This window comes from Cotesia glomerata, linkage group LG1, assembly GCF_020080835.1.
Source record: "Cotesia glomerata isolate CgM1 linkage group LG1, MPM_Cglom_v2.3, whole genome shotgun sequence".
Lineage (NCBI taxonomy): Eukaryota > Metazoa > Arthropoda > Insecta > Hymenoptera > Braconidae > Cotesia > Cotesia glomerata.
The window spans coordinates 27,029,502-27,055,318 of NC_058158.1; the positions used below are offsets into that span (position 1 = coordinate 27,029,502).

At 28.6% G+C, this 25,817-nt stretch overlaps 1 protein-coding gene across 1 annotated transcript; it reads left to right on the top strand.

Annotated features, from left to right (window-relative positions):
• On the top strand, positions 1 to 25,025 carry LOC123262434 (5'-3' exoribonuclease 2 homolog). The gene is made up of 6 exons (XM_044724645.1): positions 1 to 332; positions 414 to 827; positions 1,078 to 2,638; positions 2,731 to 2,959; positions 3,050 to 3,333; positions 24,415 to 25,025. The coding sequence occupies exons 1-6, from the start codon at positions 258 to 260 to the stop codon at positions 24,744 to 24,746; spliced, it is 2,895 nt and encodes a 964-aa protein (XP_044580580.1). The 5' UTR covers positions 1 to 257; the 3' UTR covers positions 24,747 to 25,025.
• Positions 25,026 to 25,817: the final 792 nt, after the last annotated feature.

Consider the following 25,817-nt stretch of genomic DNA (forward strand, 5'->3'; position numbering starts at 1 on the left):
TCGGTCGATGAAATAATTTACCGATTGAGTGGTTGACAAAAATATTTCCTTTACTTTCTACCGAGCTACTTACACTCGTCTTCATGAAAACACTACACAAATGGCGTCGACCATAGTTGCCCTCATATATTAAAAATATACACAATATTTGTGGTTAAACTTGTTCACACATTACCGGATTTATAAATTATATTGTAAATTATACAATAATTTTTTATGTATTATAATAATACTTCTAATTAAATAAAAGTGTTAAAATGGGAGTACCAGCATTCTTTCGTTGGTTAAGCCGTAAATATCCATCCGTAATTATTGAGTGCATTGAACAAAAGGTAAAATTTTTATTTAAAGATATAGGTTATATTTTGCTCGTGTAGATGATTTTATATTAAAAAATTTTATTTATTTTTTAGCCGATAAATGCTGATGGTGTACAAGTGCCGATAAACACAACAGAACCAAATCCTAATGGAGTTGAATTTGATAATTTATACTTGGATATGAATGGTATCATTCATCCTTGTACACATCCTGAAGATAAACCAGCACCTAAAAATGAGGACGAAATGATGGAAGCTATTTTTGAGTGCATTGACCGACTATTTCGTATCGTAAGACCGCGAAAACTTTTATATATGGCTATTGATGGAGTGGCGCCAAGAGCTAAAATGAATCAACAAAGATCTAGGAGGTTTCGCGCATCAAAAGAAACAAATGAAAAAATTATTGAAATGAATCGAATCCGTTCAGAGTTAGCATTAAAAGGTGCTTATTTACCTCCAGAAAAACCCAAAGAAGAACATTTCGACAGTAATTGTATTACTCCTGTAAGTTATAATTTTTTATATTTTCAATAGTTTAATGATGATTTTTTTATAAAACTCCTAATATTTAATTGATTTATAGTATTGTAAGCTAATCGAATTTTGAATGACTCCATTTCTACCTAAAAAAAATGCTTGTAAAATAAAGTCGTTATTGTAGAACTTTTCTACTCAGCAATATAGATTTAATTTTTTTTTAAAGGTGAAAGTAGCTCTTTTTTTTTTATAATATTATCTAAATAATTATTTTCAGGGTACTCCATTTATGGCAAGATTATCAGCGTGTTTACATTATTACATTCATGAAAGATTAAATAACGACCCTGGATGGAAGGATATCAAAGTTATTTTGAGTGATGCAAATGTACCTGGAGAGGGAGAGCACAAAATAATGGATTTTATCCGACGACAACGGGCACAGCCTGATCATGATCCTAACACACAGCATGTTTTGTGTGGAGCTGACGCAGATTTGATAATGTTGGGACTGGCCACTCATGAGCCTAATTTTACAATTATCCGTGAGGAATTTAAACCTAACAAACCTCGTCCTTGTGATATTTGCGGACAGTTAGGACATGAAATGAAAGATTGTACTGGAGCTGAACCAGATCAAGCGAAGGAAGTAATGGCATTTGGGTCTGAATGTTCATTTATATTTGTACGGTTGAATGTTTTACGTGAATATTTGGAGCGTGAATTACAAATGCCGAATTTACCGTTCAAATATGATTTTGAACGTGCTGTTGATGACTGGGTGTTTATGTGTTTTTTCGTAGGAAATGATTTTCTACCACATTTACCGTCTCTTGAAATAAGAGAAGGAGCAATAGATCGACTTGTAAATTTATACAAAAAAACAGTTTACAAAACAGGTGGATTTTTAACAGACAGCGGTGATGTTAATTTAGACAGAGTACAACTAATTTTATCAGATTTGGGTGAAATGGAAGATGAAATTTTTAAAAAACGTCAAGCTAATGAAATAGCTTTTAAACAACGTGAAAAGTCAAAAAAGAGACGATTGGAAGCTATCAGCAATTTTAAACCTAGTTGGATTCCTACTGGTCAATTCGCCCCGACAATGGTAGGTCAGAGTGTTAAGCCTATCCAAAATGCTCGGCACGAGGCATATCAAATGCGTATGCAAGGTCGTAATTATAATACAAGTGCCGCTGAACGCTCGTTGGGAACTATAAATGCAGCCACTGGATTACAAGCAATGATGGTACCAGAGAATCAAAATAATCATGGTACTAAACGTAAACGTGAAGAGCCAGATGATGAAGAAGAAGAAGATTACCAAGCTAATGACGAAGTAAGACTGTGGGAAGATGGCTTCAAAGATCGTTATTATGAGTCTAAGTTTGACGTCAAAGCCGAAAATCTTGAGTTTAGGAATAGAGTAGCACTTCACTACGTCCGTGGTTTATGTTGGGTTTTACGTTATTATTATCAAGGATGCGCATCATGGAAGTGGTATTTCCCTTACCATTATGCACCCTTTGCCAGTGATTTTGTAAATATTAATGGTCTCTCAACGGAATTCGAAAAAGATACTGTACCATTCAGACCTCTGGAACAATTGATGGGAGTATTTCCAGCAGCCAGTAGTAGTCATGTTCCTAAACCTTGGGCAGCATTGATGAGTGATCCTAAATCATCGATTATTGATTTCTATCCGGAAGATTTTAAAATAGATCTTAATGGAAAGAAATTTGCTTGGCAAGGTGTTGCGTTATTGCCATTCGTTGATGAAGTTAGGCTATTCAAAGCTTTAGAACCTTATTACGAATGTCTTACTGATGCTGAAAGTGAGTAAAAAATTATTTTATTTATTTTTATAAATATGTTCGTATAAATTTATTATACAAAACTAATTTAATTTTCATCTAATTTATTTTAGTAAAACGGAACATTAGAGGAGATGATAAATTATACATTGGCCCCAGTAACAGTGGATATGATTTGATAAGAGGACTTTATAAAAATAAAGTTGACTTCAACACTGAGACTGAAATATCAATTGATGGAATGCGAGGTACTGTTTTATTAGCTGAGGAGTGTGTCAATGAAGGAGCTACTTTACCTTCACCGATTAGCGGCTTACCAGTTCGAAATAATCAAGTTTATTGGTAATTTTTTTTTATGAATACGAAATTTGGTTTACGTTTATACAAGTGTCATAAAAATTAAATAACACTAATAATTTATTAATATTTTAGTGTAAGGTTCCGTGATCCAGCATTCAGCAGTCATCATATTTTCCCGGCTAAACGACTCAAGGGTGTTAAAGAACCTCCCCGTGTGTTAAAACCACAAGATTTTGAACATATGCATAATCGTGATGGTAAAAATCCATGGGTACCAAGAACCGGTTTTTCTGCGCCGACACATAAAGGTTCATTAGGCGAAGCAGGACATCGGATGCTTGGACATCATGTCAATAGAAACCAAGGACAATATTCAGCGGTTCCTGCTCCACAAAATTCATACAATCAGCCTCGTGGTAAGTTTTCAAATTTATTTTATTTTATTATACAATGTTGATTAAGTTAATTTATTGTTTAAAATCATAATTCATGAAAATGACTATTCATTTAGAACTTGAGGATTAACTTGAGTTAATTTTAAATGCTATTTGTGTCTTGGATAAAAAAAAGTTGAATTATTGATTAATAATAGCACTTAAACTAGAAAATAAAAGTTTGAAAGGTTGGCCTAGTATTTGCGCATACATATTTGCGAGGGTGCGTTAATGATGGGATGAGAAAGAGACCTTTATAACCCCATGAATTTACCAGTCAGTCACTCAGTCAATCGTTCTTTACTGTTTGTATTTACTCTCCTTTATTCCCAGCTCGTCGTTAACTAAAGTATAATTAAAATGCGCATAAAGATTATTCTTTTTCAATATAAAGAAACGAATCACAGTCTTATTAAAAAAAATATATATATTTATAGATAAAATAATAATACTGATAATAATTCTAGACATATACTAAGAAAGTTATTCTTTATGATTAATTAATTATCAATTATAGTTAGTACAGTTGGACACTATAAAACACAGAATGTAATTGGTTTGTTATTTGTTGACATTTAATATGAATGGTAACACAAAAATCAAGAGAATAGAACAAGTGATAGGGAAAGAGGGTTTGATGAATCAAGGGTGGAGGTGGTTATCGGACCAGAGGTTTGCTCTTGGATTAGCTGTGAGGGTAGTTTGTCACGTAGAGCGTGACTCCAAGCGTTTCGTTGTTTAACACGTCGATCAAACGGCTCTACGCTGCTTGTACGTTTTGCCCAATTATAAAACAAACCCGGTGCACGCCGTAATTATCCAATTAGCGAATATTCCCTGTTCGAGTTCTAGCTGGCAATGTGCCTTTTACACCCCTCGTATTCATCGACGATCACTTCAAACTCTGATCCATTGTGATCTCTTGCAATCTCACGCCGTTACGAAATTTCAGTTACAAAAAAAAAAAAAAAAAAAAAAAAAAAAAACAATCAATTATATATAATAACTTCTTTTTTTGTTTTAATTAAAAATAAAATTTTTACATTTTTCTTCTTTAACTCCTACTACTATTTCTTCTAATTAGTTTATTTAATTTAATTATTACAACTTACTATTCACTCGAGGTAAAAGAAAAATAACTTTGGAATACTTTAAGTATTCATAAAACTTTTAACAAATATTTTTACACTCATAAAACTTAATAAATATAATACTTTATTCGAGTTTACTAAGGATCAAATATTTAGGGTCTTGAAATAACTTTTTTAAAGCTCAAAGCATTATAACTCGATCGTTCCTCGGTTTATTTTTATTCATAAAAAAATTTATATTAAAATAAAAAATTGTATTAAAATAAAATGATTAAAAGATAAAATGAATAAAAGAAAATATATAGAAGAGACCATCTAGCAATCTGTCTATCCATCCATCTCTGTGTGTTCATTCACATGACAGGTGGAGGAGACCCTCGTTAGACAAATTATACTTGGTTCTTAACTCTCTTTCCATTCTCTTTATCGGTGTAGCAATACCATGGTCATGGTTGCTGCTGGTAGATACCAACTACAGCAGGTCCCAATTCACTGGGCTCGTTCAGGTCGAGCTTCGAGTGGACTGCAAACACTCGACGTAACGCTAGCTCAGAACTGTGTGCCACCAGACAAGCCACCGGTTTCAGTTCTGCCTTCTCAATGCTACTGAACTACTGAATTACAGCCACAGTAGATTTAGAAAAATTTTTTTACTTGAACAATTATATTCTCTTTCGTTTCCTTTACACGAACTAAAATTTTTTAAAATATTAATTATGAATTATTACGTTCATATTTTCATGAGAAATATTAAAAAAAAAACAATTTTTTTTAGTTTTTGATGATACGTACCAGAGATAAGTTTAATAATAGACTAATAATTAATCTTTTTTTGTTTGGTACGTGTGGATTATAAAAAGTGAGCGCTGACTAAGGGACCTCCTTCACATTTCACAGAAGCTTCGTATCTCCTTGATTTTGTTTCACTCCTTATAAGAGAAGTGAAAATCAATTTCTCAACGAGGCCAAAGGGAGGTCGTACGTGTTCGCGTACCCCCCAAGCTACCAGAGACTTTCTCACTAATGAGGCACAGCGTAATTAGTGAGACTGTCTGCCAGTTTGGTACTTCACTGAGTAGAGAGTACGAGTTGCAAGGGCGGTTCCCTCTTTCTCGTGTGCCAAGCCTTTGCGTACTTCACTTCACTGTTTCCACTTCACTACACTTTTCTTTTTTTATTTTTTTCACTATCACGTACAATAATAAAAGAAAAGTGTCATGTTTAGTACTTCTTTTGTTTCGGTTCTTTCTGACTTTTAAATTTATTTTAAATTATTATTTTATTGATTGTACTTACAAAATTTTTATTTTACAGTCAAATACTCAAATTTAATAATATTTAATACTTTTGAAAAAAATGAAGAAAAAAAAATAGTCATTTTAGAGAAAATTGATTTTTAAACACTGACGTTTAAATTAAAAAAATTTTTTTAAAGATCTTTAAAAGTTTTAAATCTTTTGAATTTCGTTTATGTTTGTCAGTTTTACATAAATCGTTTGAGAAAAAAAAAATCTATTTTAAAGATTAAAAATCTTTTATTTTGTTCGAGATGCCAGTATAAAAATTTCCAAATAAATTTATGTTTTTTAACTTATTGATTTAAAAATTCAAAAGTATATACTTACACTAATATAAAAATTAACTTTGATTAAAACAAATAATATTGAAGCAAGAAAATTATTTTTAAGAATTTGATTATCTTCAATTCAATGAAAAAGTGCTTGAACCATAATATTTTTCTTGAATTAATTAAATTTTACTAAGTTAAAGAACTTTTCAGCTTGATTAAAAACAATGAAATTTTTATAAATAATTTTGATCGATCAAGATTTTTTCTCTTCAATCAACTAGATATTTTTATCAGTGTTTAAAGATAAAAAATTCAAAGACATCTCAAACAAAGTATTTGAAAAATGTAAATTCTTTTCGTTTTTTTCAAATATTCGCTCGGTATTCGTCGTAATAACTAAAATTCTTATTTTTACAATTTATAATTATCAATAGTTAAATGTCGAAAAATCTCTTTAATTATGATTTACTAGATATCTCTTATATTTACTAGAAAAATCTCTTTAATTATTTCGATCAATAGATAGAATTTTTTTTACTATTGCATACTCAGCAATAAATTCAGTGGTTGAAAAAATTAAAAAAGGAAATCACTCCTTTGTAACGACAATAGGTTTGTTATGAATTTATGCAATTCCATTGCAAGTTAATCACGTAAAAATCACACGCCCTTCTGTCATATCAACTACACGCGACTATCACCAAGGGTGACGAGCGTCAACACCAGTGTCGCGGCTAATTTAACCACGGTATTGAGCTGTATTGTACTTTAAATGTCCCGCTTTCTCCTTCTACATTTGTCTTTAGAAAGCCCTCTGTCATATATATTCTATTGAAAATTATTCCAATTATTCCATCATAAATACTCACAGTAAAATCATTTTCAGGTTCCGAAAAGTTAATAATCTTAACTAACATTAATATTATTTTTTTAGAAATATTACGTAAATGCTTTCGCAAATTAGTCCGTATTCACAGACATTTAACTATTAAAGCAGCAGATTTATTAGTCAGTACAAAGAGCTTTGTGTACAAAAAAACCGTACCATTTTATTTCATTGTTATATATATACTTTATTTACTATTATTTTTCTTTGATGCAATGTTCTATTTAAAAATATAAAACGTTGCAATGGCGCGGAATGCCGTAAAAACCAACCTAGATATTTGAAATGATCTTGATGTTATTAAATGAACCGTGTTTCCGTAATGCAAAAGGTATTTTTAAGTGAGGTACAATCTTTTATGTTTTGCTTGGTGATTCAGTTTCTAACGTACACCTAGGATTTACTTTTATTTTCATTATCTTCGTTTTAATCACAAATACCTCTAATGAATAACGAATCTAAAGATTTTATAGATGATTGAATTTTTTTATTTGGATCGATATTAAAAATTATATTTTCTATAATAAAGTTTGGCTAACATTAAGAGTTCTATTACCATATAAAAAAAATTGTACAATCGATGTTGTAAAAGTTTTTTTTATATTAAATAACACCTTTGACAGTGTCGTTAACTTTTACTGGATTGAATCGATTCAATTTGACGTTGGTGTAAAATTGAATTCATTTTTACAATATAGTAAAAATTTGGTTTTTGTCTATAAGCGGAAACTTCATTTTAAAAATCAAGCAATTAGATTTTTTTTTTTTTTTCAAATATTATTTGCTTGGCGCATTTAAGACTGAGAAATTAATTAGTTATGATTTATTTTTTTTATATATTTAGTGAAATTTTGATTTTATTGTTAGAATTTTTTTTTTTTTTTTTTTTTTTAATGTTTGATGCACTTTTTATTCTGATCAATGTGATATTGATGAATTTATTCTTGCATAATTATTCGATCTATAAGTTAAGTCGTTTAAAACAAAGTTTTAGTATATTATCCGAGAATACATGAAAGACAGGATTTGAAGTAGTTTTTAAAATTTAAAAATAAAAAATACCCCATTGACAGATTGGAAAAAAATATATGCGTTGGTGCGTAAGTGGCCACAATCGGATGGACCTTATAGGTCGTTGAGTCGTAATGGTTATATCAAAACCACATAAAGCATAAATCCGACAGATTGAAGATTCCTGAACAAATAAGTTGGTTGATGGGTAAAACGCGGCGGGGTGCGGTTTTCCACCTCATTTCCACGTCGAGTGAGGGAACCTGATTGTAGAGAGGACTCTTCTCGCGGCTATTGTGCTACTGTGCGTCTCCGGATGATCCATCCAATCGGATTTTTACTAGAGACCTCGCTTATTCTCGCTTGTTCGATGTTGAATCGTTCATGCGTGCTTTTGATCACAATATAAAAAGATAAAATGAAAAAAGGACCTGAAAAATTTAAAGGTATTCAACTTAATCAAATTTCTAACGAGTTTTGAAATTGTTTTTATTGCTTTTTTTTTTCTTTTTTAATAATATCATTTTTGAGGGTTGTTTTTATAAATTAATGTTAAATTTTTGCTTTTTACTTTATTTCATTTTTATAGATTGAATCCACGAAGAAACTTTCTATTTTTCAATGTAAATATAAAAATTAAATTTTTTAAGATGATTGATGTTGCATGTTTCAATCTGATGAATTTTAGTACGGCTTGAAATTGATCCCATATCCCATAACAAAATTGTGATGAAATGTATGTGAAACCAATCTACTCGTGATGTGATTGGTCGAATATATCATATGCATGAAAATATATGCAACAAACTCTATAGTCAAGGCGCGCGCTTGCGCGCGCAAATTTAAATTCTAGTAGTCAAAAATTTTGAAACATGTTAAGAATTCACAGAAATTTGAATTCATTTATCTCCAGTCTGCAATAAAATATTTTAATTTTTAAATTAAAACATAATAAAATATTTGATTACTGTACAAATGATTAAAAATTGAATTAATTTATACTCTTGAAATTCGAATGAGTTTTGAAAAGATAAAAGGGCTGCGTTATTCGTAATCCGAGAAAATATTTGGAGTGAAATAACTGCATCGAGTATCCTCGAATAAAATAGCGCATCTATTGTAACCCTTCAATAATAATGATAACGATAATAATGCGTAATGGTGATTAATTCTACGAATATTTCAATTGATTGTAGTAATTAAAAATTATTTTTGATAGCAAAAGTTATTTTTAAAAAGTAACAAGAATAAAATAGTTTAAAGATCGATTTAATTATCAATAAAAAAGAACCATTGTAAAAGATGTAATAGAATCCATAAATAGTGAACGGATAAGAAATGTATAAGGAACTATCAAATTTCTCGATCCTTTGACGCTTTCAGGCGTTAGAAGTTATAAGGATCTCTCGCCTACAGACCATTTTAAGTAGCCAGAGAGGAGGAATCTTACCTTGTTGACTCATCTTCAACCACAAGATCCTATCAAATTTCATCAATTGAGTTTAGGCAAAAAATCCAATGGAGAATTTGGTACTTGGTTCTCTACTTGTGTGATAGACGATACCCAAACATTCCTGTGGATATTTTCCTATTTCACCGAATAAATAAACAAAAAGTAAATATTGCCTTTGGAAAAATATTTCCATCTGTTTATTTATTGTTCAAATTTTTGTTAAAATTCCCAGCCTCTTGACTCTGATGTTTAACATCAAATAAAAATGTTGTTTTTGGTTGTTCGAAATGAAAATTTTTTTGCCAACAATGAAAAAAAAAACGAAGCAGCATGTTGACAGCAAAAAACGAGTAATCATGGAGAAGAAATAGAAAGATCAAAAATAATGAGTGTGGGAAGCTAACAAGGAACAGAGAAGAAATGGCTACGAAAGAGGGTGATGCGACTGAAGTATTCTCGACTATTCTAGGATACTCCTCATTGGTATCCTAGGGGTTCTTGGTGTATATTCCTTTATTTTTGTGCAGTGCTTGTTCATGCTTGTTTTTTTGAATTTTTACTATTTTTTTTCTTTTATAATAATATAGTATTTATCTTCAACGAAATCCTATTGACTGCCGTTTTTCATCAATTGTTTTTTTTTTTTCCCACTCTATGTTCTAAATTGCTGAAGTTCCACTAAAAAAATTTTTTTTCAATGGTATAATAACCTTTTAATTTAGATTTAAAAAGGTTGCTGTAAATTTATTAATTATCAAAGCTACAAACTTTAATCAGTGAATAGATTTGATTATTTTGAGAACTATTCAACAAATAAATTGATGTAAAGAAAATTTTTGAAAATTTCACATTTAAAAATTCCAAAAAATTATGGATGAAATTTTTTGAAAATATTTTGTTAGTAGTAATTTATTTTTTAAATAAAATCAAAAAATTTTGAGATGTTTGCAAATTATAAGATCGTAATTTTTGCAATTTTTCGACGAATTTTTTATTATGAAACAATTTTTTTTTATTAAAAATATATATTTTGGTAATTATTGAAAATCTGAATGAGTTAAATTGTTTTTTGGATTTTTTTATGACCATACATAAGGTTGGTGTCGTTTTTCAACAATTAATTTTATTTTGCACTAAAGTTTTGAGTAAAAAAGTCATAAACTTCTTTTTTATCAATATTTTCATTTATAAAAGTAAATATGCACGTAGTGAATAAAAAGTCTTAAAAATAGAGAACCAGAAAATTTAATGCATCAAAAAAAATTTTTTTTGTAATATTTGATGAATATTTTAGTCCTAAAAGTATTTGAGTAACTCGAGTTTTCTTTTTTCCGTGCAGTATTTGTATCAATCGATGACTATGAAAAGTATGATAAAAGTTGAGAATTAAAACGTGTAATAGAAGAACATAGATGGAAACAAAGGGAAAAGTTATAAAGATGAATTGAAATGAAAGAAAAAAATGTGAACAGTAAGCGCATAATGAAAGAACTTCGAGAAAATCAGGATGCACTTAGAAGCACGTACTCAAAAAATAGAGGGGTATTCAGTCAGACTCAGAGTTTGGAGTCAAAGCAAGGGCTCTTGGCGACACTAACACGCAAAAAGGGATTCTTACACCTACGCGCGTTGGTCTTCTATATGTACTTAGTACCAAGAAGGAACGTACACGATTGCACGGTAAAAAACCCTCGAGGCGCCGCGGACGTAGCACAAATCTTGACGACGCTTTTCTTTTTCGTATCGCACTCTTTGCTTTCGTGTGCCATTAGTCACTGAGTCTCAACAACGAAAGTGAGATGAGATCAGCTAAGGACGTCATTTTATGCACTTTGCTAAATATGTAGGAAGCATATTCTTTTTTTTTTTATTTATTATTTATAAATTTTGTTTACTTTATGGAAAGTTTTATGTTTTTTCTAATGGTAAAGTTTTTTTTTCATTTTAGAAAAATTAACTCTAAATTATCGACAAATTTTTATTATATCGTTAACTTTTCTAATTTCTAAAATGGATTTACTAGAATTTCATAAGAAATATCACTTACGAAAAAATGAAAATATGCATTTTTTTTTTCGTCTACAAGCGTACTCTTTGAATATATTTGAAAGGGTCAGAACAAAGGTTCAGTAAGTGCACTTTTGAAAGTCATTTCTTATTTCATTTGATGGAATTACTAACAGAGTTTTTTTATAAGATTTTTTTAAAGAAATTTTAAAATCTTTAGCATACGGAAAAAACTAAACTTGAATAAATAAACAATGGACTTATAATAAATAGTAATCAATTGATAATAATTACTATTTTAAACAGTAAAATCAGAATTTTAACCAGTTAATTAATAATATTTATTATTTAAAAATTACAATTCAATAATTATATTGAAAAAAATAGAATTTTAAACAGTAATTAAAGTTATGTAAATTTCGGAAAAGTTAAAGTATAATAATTAATGATTTTAACTTTATTGTTCATCTTTTTGCACGTAAAAGAGTATCGTATGATATGTAAAAGTATTCAGAATCATTACTTAATTTCTATAGTAAAATTTTTAACATTTACAGGGTAAAATATTAAATTTTAAACATAACGATAAAAACGATATAATTATTGACTTGGAGTTTTTTATTGTTTGAAATGATAATTTTTAGAGAGTGAAAGTCGTTATTTACTACAGTAATCGCTACAAATCACTTTTCTTTTAATATTTGCCATTTGAAATATTAAAAAGTAACCAGAATCTGAGTAAATTTTACGATTTTTTTTTATATGAAGTCGGACAAAGAACAACGCAATCATAAGAAAAACAAAAAAAAATTTAGTTTAAGTAATGAAAATGTCAAATTAATTTTTTATTTGAAAGTGAAGCGTAAAAAGTGTAATGAGTGAATGATAATTAAATGTAACGATAAATGTAATAAAATAACTAATAACTGATGTAATCAATTGATTGGTTGAAGTGCAGAGATAATGTATATAAAATTTTTTACATGGTAGGTGTATAAGTAGCCATGTTGATTTATTTGATAAATGAGTAGTGGAAAAGACTTAAAAGAGAACCGAAGTAGGTTCGAGAGAACTCTTTACTAGAGAGTCCTACAACGCCACAATCCTTCATCGTTATACTTTCCACTTTTGCATTTTTTCATGTATGAATCTCTAGCTCACTTCAAATTTTATATATCAAAGCTGCATCAACGCAATATACGTTTTTTATTTAATTTAGTTATTTAGATTTTTCAATTTAATTATGTCATATTTCATAAAATAATCTATTGGCAGAGTGCGAAGTATATGGTGGGGAGGGCTGGCGCTGATTACCACTTTTACATGTAAATCTTATGGGAACAGCATGATTTAACGCTAATGGCGGCCACTGGAACTTAATTACTCCGTTTGATTTAACATGGGAAAAGCATGAAAAATGAGGGCAGCACCTATCGTGCACCTAGCCAATAGCATGCAGAAGTCGTTTTTTTTTTCTCATGAGAAGTTTTTACAACGATCATATAAATTATTTAAGGAGTAAGCTCGAATTAACTTTCGCAATTTTTTAATATTTTAATTGCAATATTCTGTAAGAAATTTTTCAATCATATTCGAAGTATTTATTAAAAAAAGGACGCTGTAAAAACATTGACTTGACATTAGGTACGCTTGAAAAGATATTCGTAAAACCGGAACGAATTAGGGATTGTTGTAGCATTGTTTTGGAACAATATCGAAGGGATTAGCATTGAGTTAGTCTGCGCTTCACCGAGTCTTCTAACTATATGTAATGCCCAGTAGCCCAGTACACGGTTCATATTATGAAGCTCTACTCTTCGAGAAGGGTGTAGTCGAGAAAACGAATGAGAGAAAAATTTCTGTAGTCTAGTCTAGTCTTAACGATGGATTAATGTAGCATTATCAAAACAGAATAGTTTTTTTTTTTTTAGTGTTGTACAATAATTTTATTTTTTTTTTCTATAAACTTGTTTTTAATATGCAGTGATTAGTATTTGAATATTGCTAAAGTTTTGCATTTATAATATTGCTAAAGTCTATTGATTTTTTCAAAAATAAATTATACTAGAATATGTGTGTTTAAAATAATATATAATTTTATTTTTTAAATTAATTTATCAGCTTAGAATTTATTGATGAATATTTCTAAAACCAAATGTATGTGAATGATTATTAGCGTTTAAAATCAATTAATTATATATTTTTGAGTACCATCGTTAATTAATAGAAAGCATTTCAATGATATGAAATGTAAATTTTAATAATAATCTAATCAATTACATTAACAGTAAATTGATTACAGTTCAAGTGATTCAAGTTGATAATCTTTTGAATCCCGTAAATTCGGTCTCAATTTGTCAAAAAACACACATACATACTTTTAAAAACAGTTAAAATAATATTTTGAAATTTACAATTAATTATTATAGTTTTTAATTATTCTTTAATAATTTATTTTTTTAAATTATTCAAAGAATCACAAATCTATCCATTCATTTCGAAACTTGATTATTAGTTGAACATCAAATTGAAGATCATATCAACACCGAAATTTTTCTAATCAAAGATATTTTTTAATGAATCCAAACGAATTAATAATCAAATTTAAAAGTAAAATGTTTTATCTACGAAACTTTTGAAAAATTCTTCTATTTTTAAGGTATTAAATTTTAAAACTCGAGTGAGGTCAATTTGACCCGTGTCAGCTTTAAAGTTCTGTTTTGGAGTGTCTGCTTCAAGGGTTAAAAGCGTCAATAAAATGAACCTTTGAAAAAAATATTGCCGGTATTTAAATTTTGAAACTCACCGGGGTTACAATCTATACAAAGGAAGAAGGTTTAATTCTATGTATATATATATCTACTTATTTTACATCTATGACATTATGCAAAATACAAAAGCTCTATATTTAAAAATTTAGTCGTGGTAACACGAAAAAAAAAGCTCAAGAGTATAATAACAAAATGAATGAAATTTTTGCTGATTAGAAGTTTGTCAGTAATGCTTGGTAAGGTATATTGGCGGAAGGCGCCATCGTTGATTGGATCACCACAAGAAATCGATACTCTTCCCCTTCTAGATTTTGTTCCTTCCGCACTTAGCTTTGTCCTTTGCTTAGAGCTCACTCTCTCCCTTTCTCACCTCTTCATTCAGCTCAACATTCGCTCCCTCTAGATACCAGCAATTCTCCCTCTACTTGGGGCATGACGGCCTCCTAGAGGATCCTCGAGTACCCTCTCATCGCCCTCCAGAGCCACCCAACCGAGCTCTGTCCGGCAGTCGCCATGCCAACACCCGCTCGATAAATTTATTGGTCGACAACGACGTAGTTGCAAAACCGTGGCGCCGTTTTCTCTTCTCTCTTTCTTCGTTTATATTATCCTTTCGCGGATGTTAGTATACGAGATATACGAACTGAGAATCGACTAAGCGAATATCCTTTGCATTTTATTATCGCGCAATCGCATCACTCTTTCACGCCCTTTAAATCCTTTTACCTCCCATTGTGTTAATAGTTCTTTTATACTTATATAACTTAACTCTTTTCATCTTTTTAAACTTGCCCGCCAAATTTAATGCCTTAAAATTATCGCCACAACCTTCAATTTAAATTCATTCGATAGATCTTCACTTTTCAAATATTCTTTTACTTATTTTTTAAATTATTATATTTGTCAATTTTAGCTATTAAATATCGGCAATTTTGACGTACAGGGTTAAGCACTTTATACTATTCTGTATATTGCTATTGACTCTCTCCACTTTTTTTTTTAAACATTTTTTTATAGAACTATTTTACTTTTCTGCCTGCAAACGACCTTTGATATTTCGGTACGCGCTCTTGCGATGTATCTTCCTTTTGTAATATTTTTATGTCTTCATCCACTAATAAATTTGTATTTTTCTTGGTAACTATGGCAACTGATATAAAAATATATCATGTCTCATGGTATCACTTACATTCACATCACTAACTCTGTCTTTGAAGTGTCTAATAACTCAGTGTAAGCTTTTTCTCGTAATATCGGTCATTAAATACACTCCAAAATTAGTTACGGTCAAATTTCCTAATTTTTATCAATACCCACATTCTAATATATCTTATCTTATCTTAGTTCATTTTTAACATCGGGTTAAATAGGATTTAACGGATGAGAAATAGTTATTAAAAAATTTGATATCTAAATTTTTAAAATGAACTGCATAATATTATGAATTCATTTTTCCAAATAGTCAAGTTCTTCAATTATGTGGGATACGAAGTATTAGAATGTGTGTATCGATATATTCTTCTTTTCACTAATTATCTGCATTATTATAATGATAGTAATTGTGATATTTGATGTAATTATTAACCTTTTATATAATTAAAAGAATAAAGGAAATTTAGTAAATAGGATATATTTATTATGAAATGGGTTTTTATATTGAAATTTTATACCACTAGAAAAGTCTTAACCTAAATTTGTCTTTTCACTGTTTGATATTTTTTTGGCTATAGCCGATTTATCGTCTTTATAATAAAGAAAATTAGGATAATTCTGTTATAGATGTAATTCATACATTTATCTTCCCGGGTAAAAAAGATTATGTATAATTATATATAATTATTAATAATTCATACATAATTATGTATAATTTTATATGATTCATATATAATTTTATATGATTCATGTATAATTATTCAGAGTTATATATAATTGTATATAATTCTGGATATATTTTTTCCTTAATTTTGTATATTTATATATAATTATGCAGAACTATGCACTGATAAAAAAATTGACTTGACTCAAGAGCCAAACTCTTGAACCAAGAATTCCACTTTGAAGAAAATGATTTTCTTGAGTCAAGAGAATAAATTCTTGACTCAAGAAAATTTTCTTAGACCAAGAATAATTTCTTAGCTCAAGAATTTTTTCTCTTGACTCAAGAAAATCATTTTCTTCAAAATGGTATTCTTGGTTCAAGAGTTTGGCTCTTGAGTCAAGTCAATTTTTTTATCAGTGTGTATAATCATATATAGTTATATATCGTTTTATATAATAGTTTAGATGATTTTTGTATCATTATAAATAACAACACAAAATTATGTATTATAATATAAATTTACATATAATTATGTAAAATTATGTATAATTCTATTTATTTCTATAGAAAGTTTTTAGCCATTTTTGTATAATTATGTAAGAGTATATATAATTCTACATAATGTTCTCGGTCATTTTGTATAATTCTATATAATTTCATACAATGTTTTTCTCGTGTTTAACCATTTATATAAAATTATATATAATTGTATATAATCCTACATTGTATTTTGGTTATGGTTGTATAATTGCTTATAATTATGTAGAATTATATATTATTATATAGAATTATGTATAATTTAAAAAATGTATATATGATGTTCTTCGTAATTTTTATATAATTATAAACAATTATGTATAATTATATCAAATCATGTTAAATTATATGATATTATAGATAATGATTTTTCTTAAATTTTTCGTATGATTAAATGAAAATCATACTAAATCTTTAAAGTTGAAAAAAGTGATGACAAAGATTACTTTTTTATAAGCAATGATTTTATTTTTAACTAGCATTTACTCGCTGCTTCTCTCGCGTTGAAGGCCTTCGATAAATATCAAAGATCATTACATTCCAATAGAACTGAATCAATGTGATTCTAATTTTTTGACAAACAATTTTTTTATCTTTCGTAAAAAATAAATTTTTTTCTTTAATAAAAAGTATCCTATGTTACTTCTAATAGTTCCAAGAACTTAAATTAACATTCATAATATTAGTAGGGATTTAAATACAATTTTACAATAAAATTACCAAATTCTCTTTGAATTATCTGGTCTCTTACATACAAAATCTCCTACTCTTAATAACTGAAAAACACTTTGTATTTCTCTCAATTTTATTAACAAGTATTTTTCAGATTCTGTAACTGATGGTATAATATGTTTTACCACTGCTTGTATATTTAAACTACTGATCATTTTACTATATTCAACGTTCAATTCTTCAATTAAAAAATACAATTCATTTTCAATAGAAAATAAACAATATAAAAATTAACAATAGTCAAAATAAACAATCTATTAAAAATGTACTGCTTTTATTAAGTTTTATAGGATTTTAAGAAATTTCATAAAATTTATAAGTAAATCTGATCTTTCTTGGGTTTGAATTTGAATAAATTTAATAGATTTTGTCGGGTACAGTATGTGATTCAACCAGTGAGCAGCGTGCAGGACTGATAACCAGAAGGAGTCGAGTTCGAACCCAGCGGACGCCCGGAATTTTTCATCAGATAAAATAGTTTCAGATTACTACATCATACTCTGAATCATATTGGTTTCAATATAATTAAAAAAAAAATTTTTTTTTATCCATTTTTGAAAAAAAAGAAATCAATATAATCATACATAGTCGCATATAATTATATATAATTAGATATAATTATACATGATTATATATAATTATGCCGGGCCATTTTTTTATTTATAATCATATATAATTATACCCAATTATGTATAAATTTTTTTACCCGGGTTAAATGCATTTTTATCATTAAATTTAATATCATCAAAAGAATCTTGACGTAATTTTGTGCCTTTTTCATGATTTTATACATATTTTTTATAAATTTTGTGTGTTAAGTTTTTTGAAGCAGTTATGAATAATTCGTTGGCTCTACAAGTTTTTTCCATTAAATTATTGGTAATTAATCCTGTGATAGAAGTTATATTTTTTAAATATATTCCGAAAGTATCAAAACTATGCACATTGTGATTGAAAAAATCAAAATATCATTAAGTTGTTATTATAATAATAACTAGTTATAATAATAATTAGTTATAATAATAATAAATTTATTAATAAAGTAGATTCAGAAAGTCTATGATAAAAACCAGAGTATAAGGTAGAAATTATGAAGCTTTTCAAGCTGTCTTTCAAATTATGGTTTGCTGAACACCCTTACGACTCGATGGATGTATAAGATATATTTTCCTCTCGAGTAAATCACTGAATTAAACCAACGGCGATGTAAATGTCTCATTCTACATCGTCTCAACTTTTAAAGTTATGTGACACTAAAATGTGGAGAGCTGCATTTTCGAGGATCTTTATATACATTACTAACTTCGTTACATGAAGAATTTCTTGAGTTGAGTTATCTTCACTTCTGTGGATGATGACGCTCGTGCAATTCTGAGAGTTAAAATGAATACTGGTCAAAGGATAATGAGTGGGTGAAGAAAAATAAATAAAAATATACTCAAGACACCATGTCATACTTGTAACTTATATTAGAGGAAAAAATCTGCTTTATATTTTTTTTATTCGTTGCTTTTACTTACAGTCCAATCTTATACTTATTATATTATCCACTTTTTTTTCATATCTTATTAACCACGTTTACCTTTTAGACTATGCATATTTACAAATGATTTTGTTTTTTTAATCATGAAAAAAATTTTACAGTTTCGAAATGCGATTCTAGTTTAATTAGTTGAAAAAATTCGAAAACTTTTATTCAAATCTGTATTTTGTGTATTTTTAGAGTAAAATTATTGTGATTTTAAATATAATTTTTTGAGTACTGTATCGTACAAAGAGAATAAAATTATTTTCATGCATGAACATGCATGCACTATTCTTAGTGCTCTGCTATTCTTTCCTGCTTCACAGCATTATTTATATTTGTAAAAATTCTTGCCGTAAGATGGACGGTGTGGCTTAATGTATATAGAATAAGCGAAAGGAAATTTAGTATAGACCGGATAGCTCAAATGGTAGAGTAGCCGACATGTCTTCGGAAGGTTCTGGGTTCGAATCCCAGTTCGAGCTATCTAATAATTTTTTCTCGCATATTCTATAAACTCAGATTAAGATGATCCTCTTCTCATTCCTATTTGTTCTTATACAAATATACGGCTCTTATACAAACATAAATAATGCTGTGAAGCGGGAAAGAATAGGAGTTACGGTAATTATTACGTGAAGCGTTCCACATTCACGTAACAGGATATTGGTAGGAAAGGATCGAGAAAGGAATGTGGAGAGCAAAAAGAATTTAGCAAAATGGGAAAAGATACTATAAGAGCAGGACTTTTAAACACTATACAGAAGAAATACCATTTTAATTGAAAGAAACCATATTCTTGATATTACAAATTTTGTTTCAAAAGTTTCAAATAATTAAATAATGTAAAATTATTGTTTTACCAATTTTTGGATGAAAAAATTTTTTACCTCAATCAAGAATTAATTTATTTCTAATAAAAAAAAAAGTTACTTTAATTTAATTGTATCTTCAAAAAAACAAGTCAACTTTCTTTTCTATAGGTATATTTAAATAAAAAATACTGCTCTACATAGAATCATATCATTAAGAATAAGTTTGGTTACTAAATTTTTTCCATAAAATTTTTGGAAGAATAAAATATTCAATTGTTATAAATACTAAAAATTAAAAATAATAAATTGTTAAAAATTGATTGCATAAAATAAAAAATGCAAATAAATCTTAAGCCAAAAATGATTTCTTATTCAAAAAAGAGTGTTTTACTCTGCTCGGAGTGCTTATCAATCTTCCCATGTTTTGTTTTGCTCCGGTTTTCTTGACGATTATTTTTATTAGCTTATTTAAGATGTTGTTTTAATACACAAGGAACATAAGACACTCTTGGAAAAATTCAGTAGTCGTCAGAGGTTTTTTTCTTCTATTCTATTGAATAAGTATTCGCACAAGCATATTATTGAAATTTATTTTTTCTTATCCACTTGATTCAGGTCTGCTTCTTCCTGCCACTTAACCGGTACCTCTCGCCTTAATACACGTGTTGACTTATGCAAAAGTAAATATTGTAATATCGTGTGAGTAAAAGCAAAGTTAAATAAACGTTTCTTCCCAGTAAGCATAGTTTTCTCAGCGTATTTTTAATACATTTTGAATTTATCTAATTCGCTATGCCGTCATTTCGTCACTAATGTAAATCTTTCTATATATATGTACATCTCCGGCCATCAGCGGCCATTACACAAATACCGACATTATAAATTATAATTTATAATAGGTAACTTAAAACCAACTTATATATTTAAAAATCTGTTGATAAAAAAATCATAATGAATTTATGATGAATAAAGTTGGTTTTAGTGCGCTATCGTTGTACAGTGAAATATATGGAAAGTAAAGAGAAATAAAAGAGGTTAAAAAAGAGGAAAAAGAAAAATGAAAAAGAGAAAAAAAAACTATATTGAAACGGTCTGTGGCAGGGTAAATGCGCACGGTAAAATGTAATTTCAGTTGGAAACAAGAGCAAGAGAGGACCGAGAGGCAGACGCCGACCCACATCGAGCTTCGAGTGTTTGTATTGCTGACGCGGCGATCCAATCCAATCCACTGTCCATAGTGGGTAGGCGCACTGAATGTGCACATATATACATATATATATATATATATATATATATATATATATAGATTAATATGTACATTGACTGGTATATATGTATAAATTGTTCAGAGTATTTATGTATAAAATTTACATACTCGGATGTATGTGGATCGACAAAACCCGGCACCGGCATCAATTCCCGACTCGTCATGTCACACTCAAACTATCTCATACGCCAATTCGTCAATTTAAACACAGAATACTATTTCACTATAAAAAGTCACGTTTTAATTATTCACTCGATATTATTTTATCACAATTTTCGATATATATATATATTTATGAGTACGCTTCCGTTTTTTTTTTGTCAATTATTTTAATGAAAATTAAGGGAATTCAATAAAAAGTTCTAAGAGGTCAAGAGATAAATTAAAATTTTTACTGCCAACACATTATAAATAATCGTTGTTGTTATTGACAATCCATGGATATTTTTAAATCAATGTTTTTATTAGGCATCATTAACTCGTTAAAAAAAGAAATTGAAATTCCAATTTTTGTTTTTAAAAATTTTTAAATCGATAATAAGTTATTAATTTATTACGTTTGACTTGTCTGTCAAAATTAAGAATTTCAATTTTTGAATTCTGTAAACCAGAAATCAATCAAGTATTTATTAAATTATTTGATCGATTTTTTTTTTGAAAAATTATGAAGTACATGAGATAGCGTTTGGATCGTCCCCATCCTGCCACCATATTTTTATATGTAACTGAGTGAATAAAACTTTTGGCTACGGGTATGTCTGCGTAACGAGCGAAGCGCGTGTGCTAACACATGAGTGCCGAAAGCTCAATCCACTTAGTTCGTAAACAAATAAATGTAATTAAATAACATCATCGAAGTAACATTACGCACAATATCATCATTAAAAAACAAACGGCCATATTATGATGTGGAACTGAATGACTGCAAATATTTATTAGAAAGATATTTTATTTTCAACATTAATAAAGGATTTCAGTTTTATATTGTCATTATAATTTGATCATGCATAGATATAAAGATTTATTTCTTGATTTTTTACGATTAATTAAAAATATGTGCCCCTTAAAACAATTTTTAGCTTCAGTTTTCCTTCTTCATTATTTTAATTATGATTATTTTTGGATGAAACATACTTTTTTTCCGTTTACAAGTTTTTCCTATTCCAAAAAATACTTTATGCGATAATACCCACCGGTAATAAAAAATTTTATCCGGTTTAATCCCAAAAATTGCACACAATCGAAGCAAATGTGAATAAATGATGACGATAATAATCATCAACTATTACTAGTATATGTATAGTGAACCCGACGGGCCACCCAAAATTTGCGGAGTGTACAAGCAAAAAGGTCGATAGGTTGGTATACACGAGTTGCTCGTGAAGGTTATTATCATAAACGCAACAATAACGAGGGATGATCCGACACGTAAACCATGGAAGCTCCTGGCTCCCTTGTTGCTCGATCTAGAACGGATTACCCGGTCCCCCGTGTGTTTCTTCGTGGAATCCATGGGGGATGTTATTGTTGCCGCGAGTCAGAGAGCAAGAGAAAGATACTAAACGTTTAAGTTTCCCCTTGGATAATATTGCTTCTGTGTTTATCGCCTCCTATTACGAGCTCGATTGAGCTGAGCTATGCGATTAGTATGCGTCACCGGTATCGACGGCTGCTGATGCTACACTACTATTTCTAACCCTTCACTCCTTCAATGTTTTTTATTTGTTTATTTATTACTTCCAAGCAAGGCGATAAAAATTCATATTTTATTCAAAATCACTCCAATTTATCAACCGATTTTTTAATAAGAGGATACCTAGGGTTCGGTTTTTCTTATATAGTTTAAAAAAAAAAAATTTGGCTGTGACAATTGTTTTAAAATAGGTGGTAAACAATAAATAGATGTAAATTTAACGACATAAATTGAAAAAGAGACGCGTGTTTCTCTAGCCATTTGACAAATTTGTTATTAGCATCCAACGCGTAACACGCGGTGTTATGACGTTTCATGATGCTGACAAATATGTGCCCCCAATGCGCCATACGCATATGAAGGAGACACGCGCCGGCACACTCCTATTCAGTTCTAATATTGTATTGTTCCTACTCTATGAAGATTCGACAATTCGACTCCTACTATTACTTTATGATATACACATATATATGCTTAAAAACTTCTCTTTAATACTCTAACTCACCAATCTTTCAATCAAGCACGTACAATGTCTAGTGCTGAGACCAGTTTACCTTCTGAATATTTTGTAAATATATAATTCTCTAAAAAAATACACATATTAATCCTTCACTCTCGTGCAAATCTGTATTATTATAAATGATAATTCATTGTTGGGTGAAACGTAAGCTGCTTATTATTAATCACTTTGTTTTCTGAAAATAGCAGAGTTATCTAAACTGTATAAATTTTTGGCAAAAGTTATATTTAGGTACATGGAAAGAATTTATAATAGCATCAATCATTTTTGTATTGTAGTTTTTACAATTTATATAATAGTAATTCTTTTTAAAGAAAAAATTTTTTTTAAAGTTAAAAAGGTGCATGTGAAAAAAATTTTATTTTTCATGTTTTCAGTAAATTTTTGCATTCCTAACATTTCTATGGTGATAAAAGCAAAAAAAAAATTTTTATACGCCCTTTTGGCTCTAGAAAACCTAAAAGGCGTATAAATTGAGATAATTGCAATAACATATTTTTTTCAAATATTAATAGATATATTTAATGCATATTAAAAATTGTTAGCACATAAATTTTTTTTATATTTGCTTACATATTTTCATCTATATTTTTTCCGTAGGAGCTTGGAAAAAATTCAAGTTGTCAAGCGAATAAAATTGAGAATAAATCATTACTATTTTATGTCCTTCGAGCTCGAGAACCGTTTTGATATCAATATTTTTGAGATTTTTGGTCTAATAAATTTCTTGTTAGGCAATGATAAAGAAATTTCTTGCGAAAATCTCTAAAAATGATTGAAAACAATGATAAAATACAAATTTTTCATTTCATTTAAAGTTATTTGATTATATGAATTATGCGGAAAAAAAATACAAAGGGCTTTTTTTGAATTTGTCATTAACGATATATGTCTAGAACCAGATTTTTTAATTAAAGGTTTCAGGGCATTATTCCAAAAATGTTATAAACAGCTTTTTGGAATTTTAAAAGGTCGGCTAATAATGGAAATTCAGTTTAAAATCGGACCAAAAACAATGATTCCATAGTAAATTTATTTTTTTTGCGGGTAGTTGAAAATTTTGCATTTTTAAATAATCGGTAAAAAATTTTTACTTCAACTAAGCGAATTTTTGTGAAATATTGAAATAGTTTTGACTGGAAAAAAATTTTTTTGTTATTATTATTTTTTATTTGTTATTATATCAGTTATTATTTGAAATTTATTGATTTAATTTTCTGTTCAAAACTGCAATAATCAATAAAATTTAACTTATTATTAACATACTGATTACTGTCACTCTTATTAATGTATATTTATTTTTTATTATAAATGACAAGCTTGTTTGATATTAATTATAATATAATGTTGTTGATTTATTTTACAGGATATTCAAGTGGTTATCAAACATCGTCAGGTCAAAGTGGTTATTCGAGTTATTCTGGTAATAATTCTGGTCATCGTCAAAATTATCAGTCACGTAATAACGTTGGACCTTGGGCTGGTGCATATGGAATGCCGACCGCTCAACAATATCAACAGCGTTATCAACAATCGAATCAACCGCAGCAGCAGTACATGCACCATCAAAATTCTTACAGAAACAATTTAAACAATCATCATCAAGCACCGGGTAATTATTCCTCAAATTACAATCAGGATAGGAATAAACCGTACAATAATTATGGCGGCAACGCAGGACACAGGCGTAATCGATAAATATTAAGTAGCTATGAGTGCAATTCAATGCAATTTATTGGTTTGGGTATCAAGTGTATTAAAGAATTGTTTAATTCGACCGTCTTGGTGATTTTTTTAATCAACAACCAGCAATTGAATGTTTTCTAAGCACCTTAATTGTAAGTTAAATATAACCATATTTTAGGATTAAGTACATATTTGTCCTTCAATATTAAGTTTTTAATTTGTCGATGTATATTTTCAAAATCGACTAATCAAGCGTGAAAATATGCATAATAATAAAAATCAATTTATTAAGATGATGATATTTTTTTTCGTGTGTTCATGAGAATATTTAGACTAATATTATCATTGATTGTACATCATTATTGTAAATGTTGAATTTATTATTCAATTTAATTAATTGACGCATATACAGCCAGGTAGTCTTTATTTAGAGATTTATAATTTTAGTTTTATTACTTTAAATAATTTGGAATAAAATAATACTATTGAAAATTCGCATTTTTATTTAAGATTCAAGTGTGTTAAAATAGTTTTTCTCTAAGAGAAATTCGAATTTTAAAAGATCAGAGTCTAAGTGGCCTAATTTACAAAATGTAATAACTTGTGACAATTAAATGATCGAATTTTCATTATTTTTTAACCGCCGAAACTATTATTTTGTATACACTAAAAATTTGAATAGCACGCACCTTAATTTTGACCAATGATGAATTGTGTATCGTTTTTTCCAAGTTTCGACTAATGACTAATTTCAAAACTTTCATGTATTTTTATTTATAGAAATATTTGATTTTTTCAAAAATCGAATATTTTTTGTGAATAAATTTCATAAAAATTTTTACTGACTTTATCAACGTTTATTTAAATAAAAACATTAAATCATTGTAAGCATTAACATTTAAAATAAATTTCAAATGAAGTCTACCTTTGTATAAATATGTATGTAGTTATATAAGATTTTTTATTACTATAATCTACCAGAAAAAATAAATAAACTATCACTTTAATAGTAAAATATCTTCATTATTTTATTGAAGAAAAAAATTAAGATTACCCGTGTCTCAGTTTCAAAAAAAAAATTAA

Coding starts and splice junctions, on each gene's coding strand:
- LOC123262434 (XM_044724645.1), top strand. CDS start 258: ATGGGAGTACCAGCATTCTTTCGTTGGTTAAGCCGTAAATATCCATCC. Junction 828..1,077: donor ACAGTAATTGTATTACTCCT/GTAAGTTATAAT, acceptor AATTATTTTCAG/GGTACTCCATTTATGGCAAG. Junction 2,639..2,730: donor ATGTCTTACTGATGCTGAAA/GTGAGTAAAAAA, acceptor AATTTATTTTAG/TAAAACGGAACATTAGAGGA.